Genomic DNA, 17,721 nt, shown 5'->3' with positions numbered 1-17,721 from the left:
TGTTTCAGCATGCCAATTCCCCCGTGCACAAAGCGAGGTCCATACAGAAATGGGTTGTCGAGATCGATGTGGAAGAACTTGACTGGCCTGCACACAGCCCTGACCTCAAACCCATCTAACACCTTTGGGATGAATTGGACCGCCGACTGCGAGTCAGTCCTAATCGCACAACATCAGTGCCCGACCTCAGTAAAGCTCGTGGCTGAATGGAAGCAAGTCCCCGCAGCAATGTTCCAACATCTAGTGGAAAGTCTCCCAGAAGAGTGGAGGCTGTTATAGCAGCAAAGGGGGGGAACAACTCCATATTAATGCCCATGATTTTGGAATGAGATGTTCGACGAGAAGGTGTCCACATACTATTGGTCATGTAGTGTGGGAGTGTTCCAGCATGTCAGAATAGTTTTTCTGTGGCAGAGAATGAACTCAGAAGCTGGAGATGATTAAGAGGGGAAATCAATATCCTCAAAGCTGAGGAAGGACTGAGTCAGAGTTTACCAACACTTGACACACACACACAAAACAAATACAAGTCTCTGCACACTGAAAGACATGGAGACATGTCCACATGTGCACAAACATACTGCATATTCACACCGCCAGGCACGTGCACACACATAATACTATACCCCTTGAAACAATCACAATGGCAAACATTGAATAGCCTTTTTCTGATGCAAATGCTACCCCAACGTGAAGACTGTCTACTAGAACTCATGACGTATTGACTTTAGAATCAACTAGATGTGCTGTCGGGCCAGAACTTCTCTGCAGGCTTCACTAAACACATTCCAATTTGAATAAAACAAAGGCATTCCTTCCTCCTCTCCTTTGTGACTGCTGTAATATAGAGCAGATGAAGGAAGGAGAGGAGGAGGATAAAGCAAGGTGTCTAATAGTACAGCGACATTGTCTTTCTCCGTCTCCCCCCCCCACAGGCTGTTGTTGTCCAGTTTGTTGTGTTCTGTGATGCAGCGTTCATGCACACCCTGCCTGGTAAGCATGATGTGACAGAGGAACTGACAAGCTTGAGAACAAGGGAATGAACTGTGTGTGTGACTAAGGTGTAAAGGAAAACAACGACTGGAGAATGTGAAACAACATTAATGCCCATGATTTTGCAATGAGATGTTCAACGAGCAGGTGTCCACATATTTTCTGAAGGTAGAAAGAATGTTATTTGAGCAAAACATGAACCAGCTATTCATAATGTCTGAATGGATTTTCTGACTGATGCAAGGTACACTTGGATCGGTTTGAGGTTCTATGGACCGATGCACTCAGATCTTAAACATCTGTGTATCGGTGAGTCGTTACATTCCTACTATACATGCACATCACTTATCCAATAACTCACCCCTCACACCTTGACTCACACACATACCCCTTACAACCTCAATGAAGACTGGCCCAACCCACAGAGAATTAGACACCCACTGTAGTACTGGAACAGCTCTTTAAAATCAACAATACAGCAATCATTCAGTTACAAATCAACCCCCCCCCATCCAGCCCTCCTCCAGGATTGGTTGGAGTGAGCAGTGAGAAGATTGTAGGTGAATGCTGATTGGTCATTAGAGTTTTAAGGAGAGGGGCTTCTCTTACTTTGGCCAATGAGTTTTCTTTGGCTTTCTTCTTGCCCCAGGAGCCAGTAAGAAATGAGGTCTGAATGTCGCTGGTTTTACCCTCCTCCTCAGTCTGAGTCTATAAACATAAACTGGCTTATTCAGGTTGTGTGTGTGTTCAATTGATATTAGACTTGAACTCGAAAGCTGTGAGTGACATAGCGCTTCAACCTTGAGAGAAAGTGTGTGTGTTTCTCACCTTCTTGATGTCCTCTATACATTTGATGATGTAGCAGCGTTTGACAGTCTCCTTCACAGCGTACGCGTCAGTGAGGATGGCCAGGTGTTCCTCAGACGCCTGCTGTACCAGGGAGGTGGGCAGAGTTGGCAGGTGGGCTAACTCCCACAGCACCTCCAGCACCTTCCCTGTGGTCGCCTCAGAGCGGGCCTCTCTACCGATCCTCCCAATCAGACTGAGCAGCTTCTGCCTCACACGGTCACTCTCTACCTCCCAGCTCTGGAACACACACACACACACGTTACACCCAATCATTACTAACACATACAAACACACACAATTTACTGTCCCACAGAAACGTTCCTAAGCACACATACAGACCTTCTGTATAAGGACAAACAGGTGGCTGAGCTGCTCGAAGTTGAACTTGACGGCAGCCGCAGCCATGATGGTGTGGATGTTCTCAATCACCGTGGACGACTGTCCTGCCTGTATCATCCAGATCTTGGAGAGCTCGTCCAGAGACAGTTTACTGCCCAGCAACTCAATGATGCCTTTTATTCGATCACAATACTGGGCCTGGTCTATGTTACCTGGAATACACACTCCACAGTTATATTACTGGTCTATGTTACCTGGAATACACACTCCACAGTTATATTACTGGTCTATGTTACCTGGAATACACACTCCACAGTTATATTACTGGTCTATGTTACCTGGAATACACACTCCACAGTTATATTACTGGTCTATGTTACCTGGAATACACACTCCACAGTTATATTACTGGTCTATGTTACCTGGAATACACACTCCACAGTTATATTACTGGTCTATGTTACCTGGAATACACACTCCACAGTTATATTACTGGTCTATGTTAACTGGAATACACACTCCACAGTTATATTACTGGTCTATGTTACCTGGAATACACACTCCACAGTTATATTACTGGTCTATGTTACCTGGAATCACTAGTCAAGATAATAGAATAACATAAATAGTAATAATATGTTGTTCCATTGTTAACATTAACATCTTCTTTACCCTCCAGTGCTATTGAGAGGACAGAGTTTTCCACCAGCCAGTCCAGCAGTCTGTCTGTGTCAATGGCATTCTTCACCGTCTTAGACACAGTACTCTCCTCGATCAGCTTAGTCACCTAGACACACAAACACATTTTATACAGTTTATATAACAAGAAACGTCCACATGCAGAGTAACATAATAATAAGGAGAGCGGTTTGACCTCTAACTCTTGACATTGTAACCCCTGACCTCTCACCTCTTTGAGGGAGTTCATTTTGGTGGAAAAGTGAGGAGTCTTCAACATGCGTAGCAGAGTGTCCAGGCGTAGGTCGTCCACAACAGTTACCAGGGCAGTCTGGAACCTCATACACAGCAGCTTGATGGCCGACAGCAGCTCTGGGATGCTCACCAGCCTCTACAGGAGGTGAGGGGTATATAAATGATGAGCCATCACCTTACACTGCGTTCATAGGAATCTCTGAACAGTCAGTCTGGGAAACAAAGAGTTGCTTCAGACATGGAAGCGCATAATGAACGATTTTGGACGTTGGACACTTATATTTCTATAGTTTCCGGGAGCTTTCCAGGGTATGTAGAACAGGGCATTGTGGGTATATAGAGCAGGGGGTATTGTGGTACCTTGTCTTTGAGATCTTTCTCCTCAAGGTTCTGAACATAGGTGATCATCTTATGGATAACAGGATCCAACATGGGCTACAAACACAAACGTAATTATTTGCCTCATTAACTGATCAACAATGCTGAGGATGTAACATTTGACGCATGTTGGAGGAAAAGATGTTACCTGCACAAGGCTGGAGTTGAGGTATTCTGCACACACAGCTAGAGGCTGGACCAGAGCAGACACACACTGCAGAGACACACACAGTTACATACACACATACTCTCAAAAACCAGAGTGGTCGTCTCCCACGGGCGAGGGGGTGGGGGGCTTGGGCAGCTGCATTCTCCAGTGCCAGAGAGAGATTAACATGCTAATGGTGGAGATCATCTGGGCTGTGAGAGGGATCAAATGTGTGTGTGGTTCCGGTTAGGATCCTCAAAAGGAGCGATTCACACAAGGAGGCCTAAGAGTAGGCACACAACGGAGCATTTATCTGAGCGAGGCTTCAGGACTGTGTGTGTGTGTGTGTGTTTGTGTGTGTCCTTACCCCAATCTCTATCTCCTCTGTATTGAGTTTAGCCTGGATAGCAGTGAACCCTCCCATCTCTCCAAACTAGAGAGAGAGCAAGAAAAAAAGGACATGAAGAGAGAAACACAGTCACATCACTAAATACAGCAACAACACTGAACTTTCACCGATATGTGTGTGTGTGTGTGTGTGTGCGTAGGTGGGGCTTACCAGATTGACCAAGTCTACCAGCCAGCCATGAGGCTCCTGTAGAAACAAAGGCACACATACATAGGTGATCAGTCAGTCATGTTTTTGTCCTAGAGCAACAACCATGTGACCTCACCTTCTGGTAGTTGTTGCTAGGCGAAACAGCGAACATGGCTTCCTCTCCAAACACCTCGCTCCAGTTCCTCTGACACGCCTTCATACGGTTTTTAAAGTGGTACTCATTGTCTGGGTTAAAGGCCTACACACAGAGACAGAGAGGTTATCCTTTGTAAGGGTGGTGTGATGTGATGGAGTATCATGTGTGTACTATATGTAACAGGTGTTTGTATACCCACCATAGCCAGTACTCCCATTAGCCCAACAGGTATGGGTTCCTGTTTGACCCTCTCAGCCACCAGTTCCACCAGTAACATCAACATGTTATAGATCCCCTCATGGATCTCTGTCCCCCACTTATGGACAGCACTACTGGTCAGGAGCTACAAGAAGGGAGAGAGCGAGGGCAGGAGGAAGTAGAGTCAGTGAAAGCGGCAAAATTACACTAAACAGTCCTGTTAAAAAAAGTATTCCTTTCTTGAAACTGGTGTTATAAACAGGTTATACAGCGCTCACTCATAAGTGTTGTGTTTATACACACACACACACACACACACACACACACACACACACACACACACACACACACACACACACACACACACACACACACACACACACACACACCTCGTCTTCTTAAAGGTTCATGCATGCACACACACACACACACACACACGACTCACCTTCTTAAAGGCCTCGTGCATACACCGGTCCATAAACCGCTTACAGTTCTCATCTGCATCTGCCAGACCTGAGCGACAGAAAGTGAGCGGAGGAGAAAGCGAGAGAGACTGTAGTTATTGTTTGACAACTGGGTGCAAAATAATAATGTGTGAAAAGCATTCAACAGGGACAACATGACACAAAACCCACACAATCACTCTCTCTTACCATGTTTGGCTAAGCAGGTGGCTGCGACCAGACATTTGCCCAGTGACTCCTCTCTCTTGTAGGGGATTGACCAGTGGTCAGTGAACACTCTGCTCTCCAGTTCATACAGGTTAGTGGTGGGGAACTCCATACTGCCCCCAGAACAGTTCCCATTCTCATCATTACTCCTCTGAAACACAAACACTTTATAGTTCTACTGTACTTCTGATGCTTTATGACAGTGTCAACAGGATGATGGAGAGGAGGGTGTGTGTGTGTTCTGGCCATTCAGTAATGCATACCAATATATGATAGATGGAAGGAGAGAGAGAGAAGCGTCAGGTTTCAGCGCTCCTCCTTCATAGAAAGAAGTGGAGCGTTAAAGTCTGGATGGAGGGAGTCATGGAGATGAGCTTCTCTCTAAGACGCAAAGGTCAACAGGCAAACATTCCACGGTTGGGAAGCACCTACCAATCAGAAACCTCCGAACAGCACAGTCCAATCAGATACCTCTGAGGTTAAGACAGTATGGACAACTGTTGACCTACCACTTACAGAATAACTATGGCTTAACAAGTGGCCAGTTTCCCAGACTGAGTCAACTCCAGGATCACTAAGCATGTTTATAGGAGAATCTCCATAGAATGATGTTTTGGTCTAGAAATAAACTAATCTGGGTTAATAGATAGAAAAACAGCTCCAGGTAGTAACTAGCTGCTGCTGATCCAATAGACAGTTAGCACTGTTTCCTGTCAGCATTAGGCATATTAACACAGTAATGATAACAGGACTAGTGTTGTTTTCCTGCATGAGGAGAAGGGGAGGACTGGAGCTCTGGGCTTCTCTCAGGGGGATAGGGTGTGGTGTCTGTGTTTTTATGTGTGTGTGTGTGTTGCACAGGACAGCTAAGTAACTGAGCCCCTAGTATGTCTGGCATATGAGACTGCAGGGCTGTGTGTGTGTGTGTAGAGCTATAATTAGGATGGGAACGCAGGGCCACAGACCTGTGACATCCTAAGGCACAAACAGCAGAGACACATAACAAACTGGAGAGGATGGAGGAGAAATAATGGGATAGAGGGAGGGAGGGTGTCTGGTACAATGGTCTGAATGTGAAATATTCTTTTAACCTGGATGGACACGTTTAATTTAAAAACAAAACAAGGCTGCTTTGATGTCACAGTGCACTGTTCCTGGAAAATGGGGTACATTTAAAAACATTTCGCAACACTGTGCCCTACTGAATGCAACCCCGGTGTCGTGTTTCTTCTTAGGGACCGCTTGTCTTCAGCACCTCAACATCCCACTAAATCAACAACACCAGACACACCCTGGTGAGCAACGTCACCCTACACACCATTTCCCACAGCGATGAAGACATCTGACATGATCTACTGTGTGTAGCAAACAGAGACGTACCCACCCGAACCCTAGAGAGATACACACCTGGTGGCCGCTACACATTAGGCTTCCTCTCCACCTCGTCCTTCAACAATCCTCCCCTAGATTCATCTGTACTACAGTAGCTTCCTCTCCTCTCCTTCCTTTCAATAGTCTACTGAGCCATTAACTCCTTTATTAGCACTTATCTGAGCGAACTGGAATAGTGAGAGCCAATACCATTCACCTTCATCAGTCCAGTTTGGAAATAAAATGATTTGCAAAACTGCATCTCCAGGTGTGCATTCTCTATGCACGGCATTTACGGAGTGAAAACAGACAACTGTTGACTTGCTGTTGAAGCACCCCCCCCATCTATTCTGTACATGATTGACAGCTGTCCTCCAGCTGTCCTCCATCTGAGTTCATCACACGACAAGTGTGTCAAACAACCAATCAAATGAAGTCATAATTGATGAAACAGTGATATTGTATATGATACTGAATCAATGCACTAGATGCAAAACTCTAGTGATCCATTGAGATTCATAAATGCATGGTGATGTGTCGAATCAGCATGTATTTTGACTAGATAGCTGCTTATTGAACAGCGCTGACATAGATAGCTAGTTGTCTTTGCAGGCATTGTAATGTTAATGTTTAGAATATAGCTAGTGGGAAACACTTGATGCTAGCTGACTAAGACTGCAGCTATGCTGGTGCTTTTCCAGAAGATACCGACCCTACGGCCTGAACATTGCCAAGCATCACTTGCGGTACGGTTTTGGACGCATATGGACTTTACCTTTCATATCACTGAGAAATAATTTTCTAAAAACTAAAAAAGGTTCAATCGCTACAGACTTTTATAGGGTTAGTATTTCCACACGGCCATATTTCCATGTTACAGACAGGAGACAGACAGGAGACAGACAGGAGACAGAGTGGAGACAGAGTGGACTACCTGCGCCAATTAGATACAGGGCCTTCAGAAAGTCTTCACTCCCCTTGACTTTTTACACATTTTGTTGTGTTACAGCCTGAATTTAAAATGAATTCAATTGAGATATTTGGTCACTGGCCTACACCCAATAGCCCATAACATTCTTTTAACATTATTTTTGAATGACTACCTCATCTCTGTACCCCACACAGTCGAGCAGTGAATTTCAAACATATTCAACCACAAAGATCAGGGAGGTTTTCTAATGCCTCGCAAACTAGAACACGTATTGGTATGTGGGTAAAAAAAAGCAGACATTGAATTGAGCATGGTGAAGTTACTAATTACACTTTGGATGATGTATCAATACACCCAATCACTACAAAAACGTCTTTCCTAGCTCAGTTGCCGGAGAGGAAAGAAACCGCTCAGGGATTACACAAGGCCAATAGTGACTTTACAACAGTTAGTTTAAAGACTGTAATATGAGAAAACTGAAGATGGATCAACAACATTGTAGTTACTCCACAATAGTAACCTAATGACAGAGTAAAAAGACAGAAGCCTGTACAGAATAAAAATATTTAATTTATTTAACCTTTATTTAACTAGGAAAGTCAGTTAAGAACACATTCTTATTTACATTGACGGCCTACGAATTCTGTTTGCAATAAAGGCACTAAAGTAAAACTGTAGAAAATGTGGCAAAGAAATTGACTTTTTGTCCTGAATTCAAAGTGCTATGTTTGGGGCAAATCCAACAGAACACGTCACTGAGTACCCCTCTTGGGTATGCTTTTCATCGGCAAGGACTAGGGAGTATATTTTAAGAATAAATGGAAATGGGCTAGGTCTAAGCACAGGCAAATTCCTAGAGGAAAACCTGGTTCACTCTGCTTTCCAACAGACACTAAAATTCCCCTTTCAGCAGGACAATAACCTAAAACACAAAGCCAAATATACACTGGAGTTGTTTACCAAGACGACATTGAATGTTCCTCAGTCGCCTAGTTACAGTTTTGACTTAAATAAAATTTAACATCTACGACAATATTTTAAAATAGCTGTCTAGCAATGATCAACAACCAACTTGACAGAGCTTGAAAAATGTTGTACAATCCAGGTGTGCAAAGCTCTTAAAGACTTACCCAGAAAGACTGATATCTGTAGTCGCTGCCAAAGGTGATTCTAACATCTATTGACTCAGGGTTGTGAATACTTACGTAAATTAGATATTTCTGTATTTCATTTTCAATAAATTAGCAAACATTTCTAAAAACGTGTAGGAAAAAAATATGAATACATTTGGAATTCAGGCTGTAACACAAGAAAATGTGGAATAAGTCAAGAGTATGAATACTTTCTGAAGGCACTGTATCTGCATCTCTGAAACAAAAAGGAAGCCACAAACCTGTTGTCACTGAAATATACTGTTGGCTGCAACTGTGTTAAAACGGGATGAAACAGTGCACAGTAAGTGTGTATTTTCAAATAATTTTGATGCGATATGAAAGTAGAGGGATTTATGTCTCTAGTACCATAATAGAGAATCTATTCACGTTTAGATGGAGTATTTGTCTGTTTTGGCTTCCAGAGAAATGTCCCCTTTAAACAGAACATGGTCTAAGGAGTAACACTAGGCTCCTTTAATCCAATATTGGGTTAATCCCATTCCTGCATTGAGGTAAGTTTCCAACCCATATCTTGCGCCAGCTCCACCGTGTCTAAAGGCCAATTTATGTTTTATCCTGCAATGCAGTCCGGAGGCTCCATACGGAGGCTATGACGAAATTGCGGAGCATCCAGAGGCTTGCGAAGGCCAAAATGAACTCAAAATGATGCCGTGCGCCTCCCAAATTTTGTAACAATGAGGGGGTTCTGTATAGCTCCGCATTGACATGATTGGTAGACAGTAGGTGGGGGCGGTATATCCTGTATAACACAAACTCACTTCCTTGACAGCAAACATGGAGAACTTTGACAACAGGATATCATAACAAGTTCACAAATAACAAGATATCTTTATGATACCTCATGTAGGGATTAGGGCCACTGCAGACATGGGATAAACCACGCATTTAAAGCAGAAATTACAACGTTTTAAATACTTTGCAGATATGAAACAATCAGTCAATCATAACATCAGTCAAAAATATTTATTTTATGCTTTATGCTTCAAAACAAACTTTATAAGAGGTTTAAAAAATAGGTTTGATTTTACTCAAACTTCCATGATGTACAGTAAGGCATTGTTGTTAATATAATTCACCAATACATTTCTTGGCAGTCCCAAAAATATTGCTATCAGGTTGTAAATCACAGCTGGCCTGGTACATCGTTTGCTGCCTCCACCCATTGGAGATGCACGGTTTCAATGAATCAATATTTTGAACAAAAACGGACGACTGTAACTAAGGCTGGGAATGTCAATACAATCAAACTAGCAAGGGCAATAATCACAAGTCATTCATATAGTGGCTAATAGGCTAGCGCATGTGTCAAAAACACGGATCGCGGGCCGAATAGGACAAACGAGTATAAATGAGTCAACAGTTGACTCATCTACTTTCTAAAATTACAGCCTATTGCGCTCGCATCAGTGCATTCAACTTCAATTGCGCTGCTTTAGTGTGTCCCGTTTATAGCCCGTAGTACTATACTAAGCTAGTGTAGTGTAGAGAATCATTGAACCATCTAAATATATTTTCCATAACCAAAAATAGAACAGATCTAACGCCTTTTAGACTTCCTTTCAAGTAGAATGTTAGATCTATAACTCACATTTCTATGTGAATTTGGTTGGGTCGTTACATATTGACACTACGTTAAAATGTTACAACAACCTATAGGTACATTTGCTATTTGGAGTTATGAAATACTTTTTGATTATGCACATCTGCAAGCAAAGCAGCAAAGGCTGGACAAATATGATTTATCTCTTCTTTTGTATTAATATGTTAAAATGCCACACATTTTTTTCTAATAAAACAATGACCAGTTTGGGTTGCAGTTGTATGTTTTTTGGTCAAATATGGCCCATGCGCTGATTGAGTTTGATACCACTGGGCTACCGTATTTATTTATGTAGCTAGCTACTTATTTAGCAAGCTAAAAACACAGAGCCTAACATTAGCTAGTTAGCTTCTGGGAGGATGTCATGTCATTGGCGGAGTGGGTGAGTGACCGACTTTTTCCCCCTCATATCGTTTTTCGGTGGCTAGAGCTGCAGGTGTCATTTGGTTAGATAGCAAGAAATGTGAATCACTTTGCTAGCTAGTTATGCTGAATTTGAACAACTTATCCACAGTTAGCATATCAAATGTATTTGTCATCAATCAAATGGGTGGGAAGGCAAGTTCCCATTCAGTTGTCAAAAAGTGGGTTGGGACAAGCATGCATTGGTAGGCACGCTGCAGAAGAACGAGCAGGCTACTATTCCCCATCGTTAATCAGTGCAATTTTGAGGGACAACTAGCTGAAAAAGTTTGAGGGTTTATCCAATGTTCCCTCATTAGATTTGACCTCATCTCGCTCTAGCTAGCATTAGTTTTGATCTTGTTGTTGTCTATGTGCATAGGCAACTGAGGGAGAGATCCTACCTTTTCATGGTTTGATCAATAGGACTCTGAAGTTCCCAAGAGGACTCCTGTGTTATTTACGTATTTGCAGAAATTCATTCAGGTGTATTTTGTGGCTTTTGGCAAATGTGATCTATAATCGTGCTGTTGTAACTTCATGTAAAGACAGTCCAGTTCAAAGTGAATGATGGCAGGCCTGTGTGGCAAATGGTTTATTCGCATATGAGCCTACTTGTAGCTCTGATTGGCAATGATGCACCGGTCTGCGTAAACTCTGGTACTGGACAAGACAGATGTTTTTATTAGGTTTTATTTATGAATTAATTGTACAAATGCACAGCCGCATTCCCATTCTATATTGCTATAGAATTTTCACAAACATCTTACTATATTTGATTCCCAAACATTCTATGAATTTATGAACACTTAGCTATGGTCATTTTCAAGTTCTCACTTGTCAGAATTGTTTATATTTTTTTATGTAAAAAAAGGTCATTCTTCCTGGGGGGTGTATATTAACATATGGTATGAGATTTACTGTTGCTAAAACGCTGTCAGTTCCACTTTAATGTAACCATGACTGTGTTCCAACACCAGCGCTCATTGTAAACTAGCGTAAAGGTAGGGTCGGTAACTTCTGGCAAGCTGATGTTCAGACATTTAAACTTGTGGTTCTGACGGGTGTGTGAGACATCAAGTTGTCAGTGAACTACAAACCATTTAAAGAGCTTTGATTATAAAATGTTTAGCACAAAATGGCCATATCAGGTTAGCCACAGGCGGTTGCGAAATCGCACCGTCTCACTCCACTAGTACAGCTATATATCCAGCTAGCGTAGCTCCATTACAATCTGCTCAGCTGTATGCAGACGTGCATTTTCACAAGAGTGCGGAGATCACATTCACTCTCTGCAGACCTTTATCGGCAACTATTGCAAAACACTAACTACTTGTTTAAAGTAAACTAACCCGCTGGTTTGCCCAATGTAGATTCGCGCAACGACCATATCCCCTCCCCCAAGCGTTGGACAAGCTAGCTTACATACTAACAAGCTAGGCAAATCTACGTTCCTGATGTTGGCTAGTGCACCCATTTTCAATATTGATCATCAAAGTACTGAATTTGCAACTCAGCTAGCCGAGGTCTGTCGAATTTTGTAGCCCGAGATTGAGAAATTACGTCCCGCATGCCGCGGGTTTTCCCTCCCTATTTTGACAGCAAGGCATGAGTATAGCGCGCTATGGAATGCTATGAGCGAGCCCTTTCTCCCCATTTAGCCGGCATCGCTAGCTAGTAGCTTTGATGCTAACTAGCTTGGTGTTCTCGCTAACTAACGTAGCCAGCGAGCTACCATCCTCAGCCTTACCTCGCTCTCCACCACATCGTGGTAAGCGGGGGGTGGGTCGAACCCTCCAGTCCCAGTCCGCCCGGTGGTCTCCCCGTCTCCGCATGGGCCCGGGGCAGGGCCACTCTCCATCGGCTCATATCCATACCCAAGCCCGGGGCTTTCGTTGGTCAGGAGCGCCACAGCCTCGTTGATGTCGTTTTTCGCCAGGCGTAGCGCCTTGCGTATAGCCACAGGATCTGGGAAACCCATGCAGAGGAGGGTCGTCATGTGTTGCTCCTCTTCTGTCTCCATAGTTAGGTTGTGTGCGTCTCAGGCTAGCTAGAAACGGGGTGTAAAACAGCACAGCCCTGTAACCGTGCACGGCGCCATGTTTACAGTCACACACAGGCTGTCACGATGGTTCACTGGACGCTTCCTGTGTAGAGCGTCACCACCCTGACTCACCCATTACAAGACCAGAGGACAGAGGAGCCCTCTTTCCCCCTTTTTAGCCCAAAACATATAACGTAAGGTTGACTAACTCTGCAAACACTTGTCAAACTAACATGATTCACACCGATTCGAAGTTACTAATGCAAAATGATTACAGGCAAAACAGCATAGAAAGCTCGAGCTCACTAACGTTACACTCGAACAATCTGAAAACAATAGAATATAAAACTATCAATCAATATGAATAGGAACACTATAGCTACATTCATCATGGTATTATTGTTTGTGTGGTGGTAAAGCACCTGTCAAGGAAAAGGGTGTGGCTCGAATTTGGAATTGTAGGGGGAGGAAAAGAATCAATGTCACGTGAAGCTCTGTATCATGTGACTGTAGTAGATGCAAAATGGCGGCCACGGGAGAGGAGGCTGCTGAGATGGACTGCATCTCAAGAGTTTCCTTGGCCCATCCCACCGTCCTCAGCCTGGAAGGGAGCTCAGACCCCCGGGGAGAGCCTGCCTCTGAGGGCCAGGAGGTTGTGACTGCGGCGCCCAAGAAGCCCATCAACAGCAGTGAGTGGTGCTTGCTAGCTAGTCCTTGTTCATGACTCTCAGTTCCATTACACATACGTAATTGGATTTAGGGGTCTTCGCTAAGAGCACATACGCTCGGTCTGAATTGTGTTTTTGCATTTACTTTTTGATGTGATATGAAAGCGGGATTTATATTTCGAGAAGCGTACTACAATTTAATTGATTCACGTTTAAAGGTTGAGTTGGCTGTTTTGGCTTCAAGAGCAAATTTGCACTCAAATGAACGAAAAGACCAATCCTAACTGCAAGTTGATGCGCTGTTTTAGTTATTGAAAGGAAGAAGATTAGCAACTTAGCTATCTAACTATGTTATAGCTCGGTGACCATTTATCTATCTGCTGAGATGAATTTGGTGTTAGTATCAACACATTAGAATGCAGTAGCCCTACTAAGGGAGAGGCAAATTCATCCTTCCTCCTTGGAGAACTTAGAGACCTGTTAGTTCAAATCTGAGGGAGTGGCCAGCAACATCAGGAGGTGGGATGTTTCTCAGAAATTAAAATGGTGTAACTACTATACGTCTGTGTGTAGGTGACGGTGGGGTGGAGACTGCAGAGGAGGCCGTAGAGCCAGCAGAGCCAGACATCAATGAACTCTGTACAGACATGTTCGATAAGATGGCTGTCTTCCTACAAGGAGAACTCACTGGTCTGAATATCTGTCTGTCTGTCTCCATTTGTTGTCTATACAGGCCTATATGGTCACATACTATATACTGTCTTGTCTTCAGGATAACAACTGTCATAAGAATCTCCTGTTGTGGAGAAAATGTAATTCTCATGCTCCCCTGTTTTCCTATTCTCAGGCACCTGTGAGGACTACCATCTACTGGAGAACATGAACAAGCTGACAAGTCTGAAGTACATGGAAATGAAAGACATCAGCATCAACATCAGCAGGAACCTGCAGGACCTCAACCATAAGTGTTTGTTTATTAGTCCTTCAGATGTGACAGGGACGAAATTCTCGTAGGTCTTTACGAAAACAAAGTATAACCTTAATTTAGCTGACTTTTTAAAAATGGTATTGTGTGTGTTGCAGACGCCAGCCTGCAGCCTTACTTAGACCAGATAAATCAAATAGAGGAACAAGTGTCTTCTCTGGAGCAGGCTGCTTACAAACTGGACACCTACTCCAAGAAGCTGGGTAACACACATATACACACACACACACACACACACACGGCTGTGGAGAGACAGGCCATATCATCATATTGCAGGTCTATATTTATACCAGGGCTGTAAGGGGAGAAGAGACTACTGAGTTCCAGTGTGTAACCTTCACCAGACTGACTGAAGTGGTCGATAGAAATAAATATCTGTATTTTCATTCTGAGTTTCTAGGACATATTTATTAGTCTCTATTGCAGATGTACTAATAATAGCCATGATCCAGTGTTCAGCTCAACATTAATGTTAGGGATGTGATTTAGGACAGCCTGAGAGCGCCCTCTGCTATTTGAGTTTACCTCTCCACCCTGAGCTCCAACAGCAGAGAGCGCTAGCACACTGTCCCAAATCAATAGCTAAAAATACACTTCTCCTGTGTGTGACTAACTGCAGGAAGGTGAGTGAGTTCATCTCTTTTTCTGTCTCTGCAGAGGCCAAGTTCAAAAAACTGGAGAAGCGATGAGGATTATGGAAGGAGGAAGAGTGGTTACTGGTCCTCCTTCACCCAAGCTGTAAACCAAACCTAACATATACGATCTGAGGAAGCAGACCCACACCTCTACATCAGCCTGACATAGAGCAGAATGGGGCAGCCTGGGGTTGGTCGGAGGAATATCCCAGATGTTACACCTAGCATTATCATTTTGGTTGGATCATTTAAGTTGCATCTTAATACCAGGTGTAGATGGCACTTTGGGTAGTTTGTGTCCATATTCCTGTTAACATTCTAGGTCACTCTGTCAGTCCTGTCAAAATTGCTATTCACTTCCTGGATTTACTGAGTTTATCCTGAATTGTCCCCTGCTGGGTGCACACTACTGTAGAATCACCACCCTCCTAACCTAGAAGTTAGTTACACAGATGACAACCAAATTCACTTTGATTGAAGGACATTAGCTTCTTTAAATGTTTTCCTGTGCTGCTGGCATTACTGAATTAACATGACAAAATTACCTTTGTTTTGTGTGAATACTACTGTCTCTTAAGATCGTCATACATGTGATTGTAGCTTGTGTAATTGTAGCTTGGGTAAAATGTATCATTTAAAAACATTAACTTTGAACTGAAAATACATTTATCAAAGAAACGGATGTCATTTCACCAGCAGATGGCAGCGGTACTCCATGTTCATACTGCAATCCTGTGTGTGTTTGTAAGATTCGGGGTACATTTTATTAAGAGACAGTGTGATCTCCCAGAGAACATTATTGATTCACATTACATTTACACAGAAACATGCCACGGAACCTAATCAACACAGATAACCCCCCCTATTTGTATTTATTTTATTTAACGAGGTAAGTCAGTTAAGAACAAATTCTTATTTACAATGACGGCCTATGGGTGGGTGGGGGGAGGGTAGTAGTCCTAACCATCCACACAGACTACCACTGTAACCTAACCAACCAAACCCACATTCAGAACCCATCTAGAGCCCTAAACAACTACAGAAATAAAAATATGTCACATGCTTTGTAAAAAGTGTACACTAACATTGAAACGCTTACCTTCAGGTCCTTCTCAACAATGCAGAGAAAGATAAAAGTAATGATAACTTGGCTACATACACTGGGTACCAGTAGCGAGTCGATGTGCCGGGGTACAAGGTAGATATGTACATACAGTGCCTTCAGAAAGTATTCCTATCCCTTGACATATTCCACATTTTGTTGTGTTACAGCCAGAATTCAAAATGGATTTAAATCAAAACAATTATAGTCAGACAGCCTTAGACTGACATCACCATTTTAAAGGTCTTCAGTTGATATTATTTTAAAATGCTTAAAGTGGGGTTTATGTAACGTGCACTAGTCCATTGCCATGCATAGCTATCTACCAGTGTAGCTGTTCCTGCCCTTAATTGTTTGCTACTGAGTTGGTTGTTCAGGTTTAAGCCAGGCGTGCTGCGTTAGATAACTCGCGTGTAGTTCACCCATGCTTTGTCTCCCTGAAGTAGATCTAATCACGTTCTGTTAGATCACAGGTGTCAAACTCATGCCATGGAGGGCCGGCCAGGTGGCAGCGGGTTTTCGCTCCTCCCTTGTACTTCATTGATGAATTAAGGTCACTAATTAGTAAGGAACTCCCCTCACCTGGTTGTCTAGGGCTTAATTGAATGGAAAAACCCAAAACCTGCAGACACTAGGCCCTCCATGGAATGAGTTTTACACCCCTGTATTAGATGTGGCACTGTCTTGTAAACGACAAAATGTGGTCATTTAAACTAATGAATGCAAATAACTTCAATCATAGTTTCCATCGTCTTACCTGGTCTAATTAACAAAGTAAAGTCGTTGTCATTAAATGCTCATTCTCATCGGTTAGTACGTGTGGGCGGAGTTGAGGTGTAAGGCGATAAATGCTTTCCTTTTCTCTCCGCTTGAACATCAATTTACCTTGTAGCAGATTGTTGCATCATGTACGTACAGGCAGTTGATTTAGGATGTTGTAGACTCTCTTTCCTTCCACTAAGGGGACAGTTGGACTGTTTAAAACAGGAAAAAGGGGTAATCCCAATATATGTTTTAGTATTTAGGCCTAGTATTAGCTGCAGTAGTAACCCTATTGAGGGGCTGAGCTTTAGACTTGCCATCTTCTGTCATTTGTGTGAGTTTTCATATTCTTAATGTTGCTGTTATTGACAACTGTTTGAGACAAGCCATGTATCCTGAAATCCTGCATCTGTAATATATTAAAGTATTACTTTGTATCCTCCCCATTTCCACCTATCACCTCCCTTGGCTACTCTGGGTCTACTATTCTACACAATACCCTGTAATGACAAACTGGACACGTTTTTATAACATTTTATTGAAAATGACATTTACAAAAGTATTTACTGAGCCAATACTTTGTAGAAGCACTTCTGGCAGCTTGTATGTGCATTTTTTTTATTTAACTAGGTAAGTCAGTAAAGAACAAATTCTTATTAACAATGATGACCTATTGGTGCTGGGATTAAAAATATAGGACAAGAGACAACACTACATAAAGACCTAAGGTGACATAGCATAGCAGTAATACATGACAACATGGTTGCTACAAAAAACAAACCCTAACCACGCTGGGCCAATTGTACACCGCCCTATGGGAATCACAGCCACTTGTGATACAG

At 42.9% G+C, this 17,721-nt stretch overlaps 2 protein-coding genes across 6 annotated transcripts in view; one reads left to right on the top strand and one right to left on the bottom strand.

Annotated features, from left to right (window-relative positions):
- LOC112251095 (ubiquitin carboxyl-terminal hydrolase 24-like) overlaps nucleotides 1-13,132 on the bottom strand; it is a 40,743-nt gene extending 27,611 nt beyond the window's left edge. For 2 of the 4 annotated variants that reach the window (XM_042322224.1, XM_042322225.1), the window contains exons 1-14: nucleotides 12,434-13,132; nucleotides 5,187-5,355; nucleotides 4,979-5,046; nucleotides 4,535-4,678; nucleotides 4,315-4,437; nucleotides 4,200-4,235; nucleotides 4,008-4,073; nucleotides 3,641-3,706; nucleotides 3,475-3,549; nucleotides 3,092-3,250; nucleotides 2,854-2,968; nucleotides 2,182-2,393; nucleotides 1,822-2,079; nucleotides 1,603-1,701 (exon numbers count right to left, since the gene is read on the bottom strand). In XM_042322224.1, the coding sequence (XP_042178158.1) occupies nucleotides 1,603-1,701; nucleotides 1,822-2,079; nucleotides 2,182-2,393; nucleotides 2,854-2,968; nucleotides 3,092-3,250; nucleotides 3,475-3,549; nucleotides 3,641-3,706; nucleotides 4,008-4,073; nucleotides 4,200-4,235; nucleotides 4,315-4,437; nucleotides 4,535-4,678; nucleotides 4,979-5,046; nucleotides 5,187-5,355; nucleotides 12,434-12,706 (1,863 nt within the window). In that variant the 5' untranslated portion in view covers nucleotides 12,707-13,132. The remainder of the gene's footprint in view (nucleotides 1-1,602; nucleotides 1,702-1,821; nucleotides 2,080-2,181; nucleotides 2,394-2,853; nucleotides 2,969-3,091; nucleotides 3,251-3,474; nucleotides 3,550-3,640; nucleotides 3,707-4,007; nucleotides 4,074-4,199; nucleotides 4,236-4,314; nucleotides 4,438-4,534; nucleotides 4,679-4,978; nucleotides 5,047-5,186; nucleotides 5,356-12,433) is intronic. The other 2 variants (XM_042322226.1, XM_042322227.1) reach the window with 1 other exon arrangement.
- On the top strand, nucleotides 10,537-17,321 carry LOC112251093 (biogenesis of lysosome-related organelles complex-1 subunit 2). 2 transcript variants are annotated; one of them, XM_024421787.2, is made up of 6 exons: nucleotides 10,537-10,663; nucleotides 13,241-13,416; nucleotides 13,969-14,085; nucleotides 14,243-14,405; nucleotides 14,479-14,583; nucleotides 15,038-17,321. In XM_024421787.2, the coding sequence occupies exons 1-6, from the start codon at nucleotides 10,641-10,643 to the stop codon at nucleotides 15,120-15,122; spliced, it is 669 nt and encodes a 222-aa protein (XP_024277555.1). In that variant the 5' UTR covers nucleotides 10,537-10,640; the 3' UTR covers nucleotides 15,123-17,321. The 2 variants fall into 2 exon arrangements, with proteins under 2 accessions (XP_024277555.1, XP_024277556.1); XM_024421788.2 differs by having other exon boundaries at nucleotides 10,539-10,663; nucleotides 14,243-14,362.
- Nucleotides 17,322-17,721: the final 400 nt, after the last annotated feature.

The sequence above is a fragment of the Oncorhynchus tshawytscha genome, linkage group LG05 (genome assembly GCF_018296145.1).
Source record: "Oncorhynchus tshawytscha isolate Ot180627B linkage group LG05, Otsh_v2.0, whole genome shotgun sequence".
Taxonomy (NCBI): Eukaryota; Metazoa; Chordata; class Actinopteri; order Salmoniformes; family Salmonidae; genus Oncorhynchus; species Oncorhynchus tshawytscha.
The sequence above is the reverse complement of the archived record's forward strand: the minus strand, read 5'-3'. Positions and strand labels throughout refer to the sequence as shown.

Bases quoted from the DNA above. Each gene is read 5' to 3' on its own strand.
- LOC112251093 (XM_024421787.2), top strand. From the start codon at position 10,641: ATGTCATGTCATTGGCGGAGTGG. The intron at 13,417-13,968 runs GTGAGTGGTGCT...GTCTGTGTGTAG, and splicing joins CAAGAAGCCCATCAACAGCA to GTGACGGTGGGGTGGAGACT. The intron at 14,584-15,037 runs GTAACACACATA...CTGTCTCTGCAG, and splicing joins CACCTACTCCAAGAAGCTGG to AGGCCAAGTTCAAAAAACTG.